Here is a 12,458-nt window from a genome sequence, read left to right as displayed (position 1 = left end):
GATATACATATAAAACTTAATACAAACAAAATAGTTTTTTTTACTATCTTTTATAAACCTATTGTAGGATAAAAACTGCATATTCAGGTTAATGCTATAGGTGCTCTTTTTGTGTGATTGAAATAGAGATATAGGCAAAATGTGGAGTCATTTGGTCACTTTTTTATTAACTGCTTTGATGTTGGATGATGTTTTAGTTTTTTTCATCTTTTTGTCTGCTGTCATCTTTGAAACTCTTATACTTGCTAATATGCTTCAAGCAACCTATTGGTGGTAATGATCTATGATGTATTAAATGAAAATGAACTAAAACATATTTTCTGCACTCTTCTACCATAGTAAGTGAGGTATAATGTTGCTATCAAACCTGGATTACTCTACTTATCACTAGACTAATGCTTTCTATACAAATGCACACACACACACACACACACACAGTGCATGTATAGGCATGGGTTGAACACACATGAGCACATTCAGACTCCCACTACTGACATTTGTGATCACAAATTAAGTAGATGCATATAGGTAAATATCTGGATTCTGCACAGGCATACACATACCTCCATTCTTATTCACACTGCACTGATAAAGCAATGACTGTGCTTTACATTAATAGAGCCTCTTCCAAAACGATAAGCAGAGTAAAAAAACAGTGTTATATACCCTGTTTTTTTTATGATTTTAAATATTTTACCACAGCAAATGAACTCTATACAGAAATAATTTAGAGAAATTCCATAAGACCACAATAATTGTGGTTTTTCAAACTATTTAAAAATACCAGTATCAAGCTATTACTATGTCGCTTGAACCATTTTTGGATTTCTTAGGAGAACAATTGTGCTTTTGAACCTGGTAGTCTCTCTTTTACTCAAAGTCATACTACAAAATAAGAAAGGCAGGATAGAACTAAAACAACACAAAACAAAAATCAGGGATTTAAATAATAATTTTTATCCATATAAAATTCTCATTTGGATTGAAAATCACTTTTCATAATTGCTTCAGCTGCAACAAGAGAAGTATTTCAAGATTTTCAGTCTGTATTTGTGGACTGATGCTGTGAGTGATCACAGAATATTAAAGCTGGAATAGATCAGTGGTATTATCTGGCCCAGTGCTTTTTAGTTGGTGTAAATTAATTACCTAAAACTTTGTAGGGTAGAGAATGAGATTGAAAAAAAAGGAATCCCTCTCATTTCAGGGGCGGAAAGGGAGGCATGAAGACATTAAGTTGCCAACTTTATTAGAACTCGTTACTAGCTATTGGGACTAATATTTAGACTGTTAATATCTCATGGAGTGACTTCCACTACTCTATGTTAATTGTTGATGGCTTTAAAGTGTCACCTGTAGGTGAAAATATAATAATTTAATAAAGTAGAAATATATTTCTTGGCTGTCTGGACAGTACATGTATTGTTATGTTATGTTGGCAACAAAAGTGGGATTCTGAATTCACTGCTGGAGAAACCCTGAATTTTACTAAGCTGAACTCTAGAAAGAAAATGACAATGTCATTTTAGTACATGTGTTTAACAGACTTCATCTTGTAATATTTTGACTAGGTAGCACAGAATAAGATCTTTTTTTACAAAATGTATTTGTAGGCTGAAGTCTAGCTTCTAGCCACTCTGACTAAACAAATGTAATTGCTCTGAATGGACTCTAAATAGCTTTCAACATTTCATTACAAAGCAATTACATGTGAGTTTTTCCCAGAGCTCTCAGCATGGCTTTTAAAAAAGAAATTACACAAACAGGTGAAATCAGCCATTATGATATATAACCTACAAGCCTGAGAAGCAAGGTTTCAGAGTGTTAGCAAAGCTTCAGAGTGTTACTGGAGAGAGGGAGGCTTAAACCAAGTGATAAACAACTTTTGTTTTCAAGATTGCCTTGCAAAGAAAATTTAACAATGATAAAAGGGAAGATTTACTTAATTGTACATTGCTATAAAGCCCTATAGAATTTATTAGACATTCCACAGAGGTTAAAAGAAGATCAACTTCTTATAAATTCATATTTTTAAAATATACATTTGACAATGTAAAGCAAGACATAACTGAATATGTGTCTGTGTTTAAGAAGGACACAATTGTCTTAAAATTAACCAAATGCTTACCGTGTACCAAGTACTTTTCTGAACACATTACAGGTATTCTCAAAGAAATTCTGTGGAGAAATTGTTTCTGCTATCCTTATTTTTTTCACAGAGCAAAATGAAACACAAAGAATCTAAGAAATTCGTTCAAGATCAAGCAGTCATTGATGGGAGGTTGTTCAAACAAGGTATTCTGATGCCTGGACAAAAGATCTCAACTTCTTTTAATTTTACTATTAAGGATCCTATATGGATATGTGACTCACTGGAAATTTAGAGATGGAAAGAAGGGTGAGCAGATAACACCATAGCTAGGCACAACTTTAAAAAATATCAAGTATTCTTTTGGCCTTAGTGGTGTGCTTCCAAATATGGCATTTTAAAAAATGAAGACACTATCAATGGCACAGTATGGATGGATTGTGTGTATGACAGGAGTTCCTGACTGGGGTAAAGGGTTTTCAGGAGATTCACATCCCCCTTGCTTTCCTACTTTGTAAAGATGTACATCTGAGAGTTTCCTTCAGACAAGATTTCTGCTTCTTGTTGCAGTTTTTAAAGGGGTACATGGCTTCAATGTCTACAACAGGGATGAGAAAATTTTCAGTAAAGGACCAGAGAGAATACTGGAGATGTTTTGAGCCACAGTGCCTGTTTTTCAATACTCATCTCTGCTGTTGCTTTGGGAAAGCACCTGCAGATAGGACAAAGAGAGTACGTGTGGCAGTGTCCCTGTAAAACTTTACTGTGGACTTTGAAATTTGAACTGTATATACTTTTTATGTCACAAACTATTATTGTTCCTCTCATTGTTTTACAGTCATTTTAAAATGTAGAAAGAGAAAATAAATGAGCAAACAAACAAATCACAAAACACCTTTTTAACTCGGTGAGTGGTAGAAAACAGGGAGCAGTTCAGATTTGGCCAGTGGGGCATAGTTTGTCAACCCCTAGACCACAGGAGTAATTCTTCCCAGCATAATGGGCATTGTCAGAGAACTTTTTAAGAGGGAATTCTCAAGCCTCTTTTTAATCTACTTCCAGAAACTCTGGAAATACAGCCCAGTAATAAGTGTAAAAAAAAAGTGACTTCTAGGTGAAACAGATACTAAAATGTGAGAGAAATTTCTCTAGGGTAATTGCTCTAATGATTTAATCCATCTATTCATTCTTGAAACAAATTATTTTTGAGAGGTTAATTATGTAGGAATACAATGGAGAAAATACTATTTTTCTTTGCATAGATGATAGAATAAATCCTCTAATGAAACAAGAAATGGAAACTTTGAAAATGACTTGCATTACGTCTGTCCACATATATGTCTTAGTATATGTGACATACTTTTGTATTGTGTTCTATTTCTATAGGAGCCAACTCAATAAGTTGATTTTTTACAGTTCACCAGTGGATTACAACTGTAGTTGCAGCTGGGGATTTAGCTCAGTGGTGCCGCCGCCTGCCTGGCAAGTACAAGGTCCTGAGTTCAATGCCCAGTACCCAAAACAAGACAAAACAAAACAAAACAAAAAACAAACAACTGTTGTTGCAAAATATGATTAAAATATGCTCACCAGTGCAAATTCCTTGTTGAGAATCATCTGCTCCACCAAAGATGACTCATTGTGGAACAGGTGGGGCTGCATATGACTCCACATGTGAGGAAACCACCAGAACTCATCCACAGACCGAAGCAAAAGGTCATCACCTTCATCTTCCTCTTCAGTTCCTGGAAAACATAGAGGTAAGCATGGCTTTAGTGAACATATACGACTTCAACAGTTATTGTCAGATTTAATTTCATGTTACTGATACACAGGTTCAGTTGTGGGTTTTTTTTTTTCTCTTTATTTTGAGTTTATTGGTACAATCTAAGTATACAATACAGTTACATTCATTACTGGGATCCTGTACCTTCACATGACAGTTCTTGGTTCTCATTTTTTCCCCTTGTCCCTCCCCTCCCTTCACCCTCTCCTCCCCTCCCCATTTACAAACTCTTTATTTCCATTTTTTCATTAATTTAAAAGATCATCATCTAAATTTTATCAAAGAGTATAGGAAATTGGGTACTGAGTAGTAGCTGTCACTGGCCCTGGCTGTGAACAGCTAATTTAGAATTTAAGAGAAACTGTTACCTAATTTAAAATTATTTATTTTTTAAATTGTCTTATTGTACATATCTGACAAGATATAGCAAGACATTTTTCTCAAAAATTTCTTATATAGATCTAAAATTGAGTTTATTTTTTAACTGATAAATTTTGTTGATGTTTATGATTACAAAATAATCATGTTTATTGAAAAAAGTGTGCAAAGCACAGAGATATATTTTATTTAAAAAACCTCAAAAATAAAACAGCTCATAAAACCATCTCTAGAAGTACCCATTGGAATCTTTTGTATATCTATCTTTAAAATGTTTATCTACTTATTTTAAAATAATTTTGCTCCTTGTATTTTAGCATAAGACATATAAAATTTCCCATTTTAGTACAACTATTTCAGAAAAATTTAACAATGAATCTTATAATTGTTTATAATATAAATCTGGCTTGACAATTTAAAACTAGTATTTTTTTTCTCATGTTTTGGAAAAATCATTAGTGGCACCTAACACATAGGAAAGCCATTGTTTTACCACAAGTTAAAAAATAAAGAAAAAATCCAACATTTTTTTCTAAGAGAATTCATTATATTGCAGCTATCAAAGAATGTTTTCATTGTATAAAATCACTGTATAAAATTTTATAATATTCAGTTCAATTTTAAAATATTCTAAATCAATCATAATAATCAATTCACATTAGGTCTCCAAATATGAAACCAGATCATTAAAGTAAAATGACAAGTTGGGTTATAGTGTGAAGCACATTTATTTGGTTTATTTTTCATGACTTCTACAAGTGGGTGCTTAATTTTATATTTTTTACTAAAATTTAAGAAAAAAATAGTAAAGACATTTTGTTGAATTTTTAGACTGTTTAATTTACATCTTCCATAAAATGGACTTCCTTGTATGTGGAAGTAGTGCCACGAAAGAGGTGAAACATATATTTGATGTCAGTTTATGGAATAGAGACTCTACTTATGTCACTTAATTAATGTGATCTTGAAAAATTAACTTCTCTGCATCTTAGGGTCCTGGGTAGGAATATAGATATAAATACTTATCACATAAATCTTAGTAAAAAAAGGCAATGAGATGAATTTATCAAATCACTTATAACTATTTTGCGACTTGCAGATCAAAGGATTTATAAATATTATGATCTTAAAAATAGATTCAACTGGTTTATACTTGCTGAGTTTTTAATTTGTGTTTTTACACATTCTAAAAGTCTTTAAATTATAGATCATATTTTTTTTGAAGCCAGGCACTGGATTTTATTAACTTCCATAAAAACATGCTACTTCCCTGGAGCAGTGAATAAATGAATAATTTTATCCAGCCTATGTTTACATAGTCAGTGGACTTCAGCAGCTTTCTAAAGCTACTGAAACGGGTACCAATATGTGTGTCTTTTACGTATATTCATTGTTCCAGGGATAGAGTTCTTAATTCACACTCCCAAAAGTTATATGGACTCCCTTACCAGATCTAAATAAAGTTTGGCACCAGTGAATATTACTACACAGAGCAAGAAATAGAAGTTTTTAAAGTAGTGCAGTTTTATGAATATGAAGAGACAGAATTCTTAACTTTTGTTAAAGTTATCTTAAAACATTAGTACAATGGATTCATAATTCTTTGGCTTTTGTGAATGTTATGAATATCAAATATTGAAATCCAAATGCAGAAGAATTTTTATTTCCTCAGATGAAGTCTTTATGCTACGGAAGTTTCTCATGACCATAATTTAGCTGACCAAGTAATAGATTAGAATTACTTATGTCACATATGATCAAGGAATTGGTAGTTCACTCTACCACAACCCCTGGAATTGGTGTGTTGTGCTTTGAATATAGAATGTTTGAGAAATGCTGCCTTTCTCTTTTAGCACCACTCATTACTGCAAGTGGCAGGAGACACATAATACACACTTGACCAGAGAGAAGGTCAGTTACTCAATTTAAAGGAAATTTTGGCTACTACTGATATAAACAGATGCATGACTGATCATAAAATCTGAGTTGATTTTTACATCTGACATTATATTAGTTTACAAACACTCTCCACAGAACTGAGAGTGACATTTACAGCTAATTTTCTATTATAACTTTTTAACATCATGGATTAATTTCTGTCAGCCTTTCTCCTATTTTATGCTGGTCATATAGTTCAAAACCACATGAGGCAGATCCTTGACACTGAAAATATCTTAATGGAAATGTGATACCAAGTCATGCCAAGGGAATACTGCAGAGTTTTAATAGTTTTCAAATGAAACTGTTATATTTTTTACCAACTCTAATTACATATTTTACTATATTTAATGTAAGTTTAAATTACACTAAGTCCCTGACTTAAGGAACATTTGAGTTGTGAATTTACACAGATACAAATGATCTCATATTAGAAACATTCATAGAAACATTAGTTTATGTGTCTGTCAGATGTCACAGTTGTGCTGCTGTGTGTTTACTGTGCTTAGAAGAAAAGATAGTTTATTTATAGTATTTGTATGTGTTTGTTTTATTATGCTTTGCATTGTATATTTGTGTCAAAGGTGTGGAAAACTCACTTTGTTGGATTTAGGAACGAATCCACTTAAGACATTCTCCCAGAATGGAACGCTAAGTTGGGAACTTGACTTTATGTGTAAAAATGTAACTTGTAGTTCATGTATGATCATATTAACACAAGTTAACATATTAAAATTCTGTTCTCAAACTGAGCCTTTTACTTTCTGTTTGGTGTGTTTTCTGAATTTTATTTACTATAGTTTGAATTTGAAAGGTAAAATTGCTTTGTTAAGTGTAAAGTGTCATAAAAATATTCCCTCTTACACTGTTATTTCCCGTGATGTAAGGTGCGGTGATGTCAGTCCTTGAGACCTCTAGGCAGTGCCACTGGGCACTTTTCTTTTGGTGGTAGCTTTTCTTGTTTTTGTTTGTCTGTTTTTGAGCCCTTTCCTTTTAACCTTATCTACAGTTATAGAACATGATTTGATTTAAAGTAGAATATATGAGGAGGTAAGCCCTTTGTTTTAATTTCTGGAGCATCTGTGTTCTGTGAGTCTGCAAAAATAACTGTGTGTTTACATGTGTGCATTGCATCCAGAGCCCAGTGACCTGTATCTACAGGACAAAATAAGAAAGAAATTTAGCAAGATCTGAACTATAGGTTAATATCCTTAATGGCACAGTTAAAACATTAAACTAAGTTACATAAATTTCCAGTGTCTGGATTCTTTTATACAAATATCTATCTTATATATTTGCTCTTTATATGTGAAATACTGCAATTCCTAAATGGTAATATTTCCTAATTTTATTTGCACACTGAATTTGGTATGGTTCCATATAAGTGAGTCTAAAATAAACTTATTTTAACTGTAACACTAAACAATAGAAATTACATGATGAACAGTCGTTGAAATATTTATAGTTTCAAAATTAAAAAATGGATTCATATAAACTACCATTCACATTTTTAATAAAATTTTATTTGTAGATATATAAATGCTTTTAATATTACCAATAAATGTAGCACTTACCAATATTTGGCACTGTTCCAAGTGAAATATATTATTACTGCATTATCCCATTTTGGAGATGTGGAGATTGAGGTACAGAAAGGTTAGTAGGTTGTGTTCACCTACTAGTTAATAAAATTTCAGTCCTTATTTTCTGTAGTTTTGAGGATCAAAACCAAGTTTTCCAGCAGATTAAATAACTATCACTGAGCTACATTCTTAGCCCTTTTTAATAAATAAGTAAATTAATTAGTTAATTTGATACCAAATATAGATTTTTAACACAAGCTGTTTCCAATATCTAGTCTTTTAATCCATGTTTTATCTAGAAAAGCTAAAATAAACAAACAATAAATTAGAAAGTATGTTGCATTCTTCTTATTTTCATTTTTCAAAATTAATGATTTCATATAAACTGCCATTTTTTGTAAAATTTACTCCCCTGGAAAAGACTATTGTTAAGCCAATTTGCAAACATTATTCATGCAGTAATTGTTGCCTGGGTCCTGTTGAATTTCTTTCAAATTACTAAAAAAGTAATGATTATGAACAGAAATTTTGTCCCATAAATCACGTAGCTGCTCCTTACCTAGAAAGCAGCTTAATGTTGTAATGTCACCATTTTCCAAAAGAGCTTTCATTGTGCAATTTCAATCGTGTTGTGAATATTTCCAAACTAAAATCTTTCACTCTAAACTCCTTGCTTTTATTTTTTTCCTTTTAATCAGTATTGTGTCCTTCTCTCAATTTAGCATCCATGAATGAATGACTTTTAGGGAAGGCTTAGTAATATGCCCCTTTAGTAAGATTGCTTTTAGCATGTGAAGGACAGAGAAGCTAAACAGGGAAGAATACATGATAAATACAAATAGCTGCAGCTGGCTAAGATATGCCGAATCAATCATTATTACACTGGACATGTGTGATTAAATGTCTTCAAAACAATGAAGCTCATCAATCAGAATCCTTATACGTTGGGAAACAGATCATCCTGGGAGAGAACTGAGGCAGTCATTGTGACGAGACCGTCTCCTCAGAGTTACATATCACAGCCAAGCACACACAAGGAGGCAGAGCAGTGCCTTGATTTGTAATTTTTTTTTCTACAATATTAAATCTTCATATAGAAGTTTGACTTGATAGAGCTGCTGCATGCTTTTCTGATAGTGGGTATCACTGTTGTGTAATTCATCCCTGCATGAAAGCTTGATTTGCCCAAGTGCGTTAATATGTACTCAACATAATATGATTGCACTCTCGAAATTTGTTATATATGCTTTTCAATGCTCCTGCAGATAAAACAGCGTAACAGTTAAATAAAAGTTATATATTAGTGTGAAGGAAATAAACTTTCAGGATTTACAAGTTTATGTATACTGCTTATTCTCTGAAGTGCACTATAACCACACAACTGCATAGGCTGTTTCTTCCATCACTTTTCCTAGGATAGCTCCAACACAGAGTCAATAAGATCTGTTAAAAATATATAATTAAAATGTCTTTTTTTTAATCTCCCTTCAACAGCTATCCCAGTAATGTTGCCTGGTTTGTCGCTTATTTCCTAGTGGATGTGCACTGTGTACATGTTCAGGATTATAGATAAATGGGAAGCCTTTAAACTCCTATCAGCATTAACTCTGTCTGGCAGGTCTAATAGGTCTGAATCTAAGAAGTAAGTAAAAACTGTGGTGGTTATCCAGACGTATTCAGCCCAAAGGATGCCTTTACTTATATCATTCAGTTATTGCAGACAAAATAGTATTGTGTGTGAATTCCAAAGAATCTCATAATTTTTTTCCTTGCATGAGTAGACACAGCCTTTACAGTTATTTGGTTTATAACTTCACAGTCAGAGCTTCTTAGTCCTGAACTCATTTCTTAAGGGGGCTTTTGAAGAAGATTTATAAAACTATGTCTATTTTCAAAATTGTAAGCTGGAATTGCTTTGCTTGTGCAGGCATGATGACCCAAATCTCTTGCTGTAAAATGCCTTTTTAAAATATGTAATCACTTGATTTATTAACTAATTTGCTTTCTATTACTTTAGACAGATTTACGTGTTTCAAAGCGAGCAAAAAAAGCATCAGGAAAAGCCAATAAGACATTACTCCTTTGATATTCTAATAAACCATGCTGAGATTTTATGTTAAACTGCCTCTTTGGGTAAACAAGCTGCATTTATGATAATTACATACTACCTTTGCATGGAATATTTTAAATGGGTCAATAAGTGGTATATATACATAGAGAAGAGTATGAAAGGTTTCCATTAAGATGCTGTGAAGAAACAACAACGCAGCATCCTACACAAAGTGTAAATGCACAAGTAGGTGCAGACTATGTGTGTTCCCATAATACAGGGCCTAGTACATATTTTAGTACTATTTCTGCCTGAATTTTAAAGAATGCACCTTTATGAACATAGATCTCTCAGTACTAGGGCTCTACAGTGCTAATATTCTGAAAATAAAAGTCAAAATTTGGAGGAAAGGGTGTAAAGAGGTGAGAAATACCAGAACACAGAGTAAAACATGAATAGCAGTTCCATTTTGAGACTTTGTTGAAAGGCTGAGACTGAACAGAAATGCAACAGCTAGATAGAAATGAAAAGAAATACAAGACTGATTGTGAGGTTGTTATTGGGCCAAATTATTGATAATTTTTAAAAAAATATCATAGAATAGAAGATAAACTAACATAACCCTTAGGTTCTATTAAATTATTTTGAGATGATTTTTTTCCAAAGGAAAACTTATATGCACAAAATAATCCACTACCTTGACTATTTAACAATTTTAAAACACTTTAATTAATAATATTTATGTTAGTATTATCATCATAATCATTACTATACTGTTTCTACTTAAATTCTGCTGACGAAAAGGGTCCATAGTCATACTTAGAGCAATAATTATGGTTTCTTTTACTGAGGTAAAAACGGCAATTCACTTTCTCTTTTGCCCTTGATTTTAATAATATTTGCCAAAGTAAATGAGTTCATTGATTTTCGATTTGGCCACTCATATAATGCACCCAAATTTTTCCCATAATCAGTCTGGACATTCTATTTTTCCTACTTATGGAACATTTAAAATCTTATCTCCTATTTATGTGTAGCTGCCTGAGAACACAAAGCTCCTTCTTACCTGTGTGGTAAAACTTCCCTGAAAATCCAAGGTTGAAGGTAAAATTTGCAACCTGAGTGCGCAGTAAATTTTGGGTCTCTAGTAATGCCTGAAATAAATAAGAAATTAACATGATTTTAGAAAATAAATATAAAGACTTGGGATGCCTCTTTTGCAAATGTGTGCGCGTGAATGAAACAATAATATGGGCTTTGTTGCTTTTTGGATGTTAGATGGGCACCATTATGTAGTACTTATATTTCAAGTATTATAATTACTATAGTTATAGTTATTATTTTTATTGAAGATTACCAAATTACAAAACAGTTAATTTCTAAACATATTACGCATTGCTGAAAAGGAATTCTCTAACTGCCCAGTACTGAAATCATTTTTCATTTCTGTGTGAGGCATTTCTTGAATTTTAGATTATTATATTTCCTTTCCTTGGTGGGGAAATTTTTCAAAATTGTTGAACATAGAAAAATTATCTATCTGTAAGTAAGAAAGAGAAAGGAATGTTTGTTTGAACTACAATTTAAATGTTTTATTTAACTGTGCTAGCTTAACCATAATTTTAAGGCATAAGTACTGAGATGAATGCCTGAATTTTTACATTGTAAACTTATATTTTATAAGGCATTTCTTACAAATATAGAGATAAGGAGAAAGAAAATCTATACTGATTTTTTTTTTTTTGTACTGTGGATCAAACTTGGAATATTGCACGTGAGAAGCAGGCAGGGGAATCACTGAGCTAAATCTCCGGCCACAGCAAAGAATATATAATAAGTACCCTTTGGGTTATTAGCTCTGTTATAGCATCTAAAGATAACAAAAATTTTCCTAAATTCTAGATTAGGATTTATATTATGTTAATTTTTTGTACACAGAGCAAGAACACATTGATAATAATTAGTCAGTATTAGTCAAGTAAAATTTCTGCCAATCCTTCAAGTAACTATTATTCTTAGGTTAACATATGCAGCGTAATTCAGAGCTCTCATATCTGTGGGCATTTTGTTTGCATATTGGTCTGCTTATTCATCCAGAATGCCTTTAACATTTTTAAAATAGATATTTAGAGTGGATTCACCTTGTTCAAATGGAAATGAGAAGTTAATTTCAAACGGGGTAACAGTAAGACTATTATTTTGGTTACTGCTATCTATCTGTTGAGGTGAATAAAAATTCAGAGGTTCAGACAATTTTTTTTTTTATTATCCATGGTGGATAAGAATTTGCTTAAAAAAATGTGAAGTTAACTGTTCTTTTGTCTTGAAAATTGGTTTACTTTGAAAGAAAGAAAGGAACAAATAACTAAAAGAATGATAAACTATATCATCTGTGGTTATCTAAGGCTGTAATTATAAAGTATAAGCAAGGCCAATCTTTTTCAAATATTAGCACTTAAATAGACAATGAAAAAATATACTCATTGGTTTGACTCAGTTTTAAGTCTTTAAAGTATCAATTAAACATTAAATGATTGGGGTTCAAAACAGAACATATGGAATTATTTGTAATTGCTGGTAAACATAGACTTAAAATAAGACCATGTATTATTATTTCTTAGTGAGCTGCTTTTT

General features: G+C 32.1%; 1 protein-coding gene across 1 annotated transcript in view; it reads right to left on the bottom strand.

The window, feature by feature from the left end:
• Positions 1 to 12,458, bottom strand: part of LOC104868855 (N-deacetylase and N-sulfotransferase 4) — a 286,413-nt gene that overhangs the window by 127,886 nt on the left and 146,069 nt on the right. The window contains exons 3-4 of the mRNA XM_010633850.2: positions 10,891 to 10,978; positions 3,680 to 3,834 (exon numbers count right to left, since the gene is read on the bottom strand). Of these exons, the coding sequence (XP_010632152.1) occupies positions 3,680 to 3,834; positions 10,891 to 10,978 (243 nt within the window). The remainder of the gene's footprint in view (positions 1 to 3,679; positions 3,835 to 10,890; positions 10,979 to 12,458) is intronic.

This window comes from Fukomys damarensis, unplaced genomic scaffold (assembly GCF_012274545.1).
Source record: "Fukomys damarensis isolate Sample0158 unplaced genomic scaffold, DMR_v1.0_HiC HiC_scaffold_38, whole genome shotgun sequence".
NCBI classification, from domain to species: Eukaryota; Metazoa; Chordata; class Mammalia; order Rodentia; family Bathyergidae; genus Fukomys; species Fukomys damarensis.
This window is presented reverse-complemented; position numbering and strand designations above follow the sequence as displayed.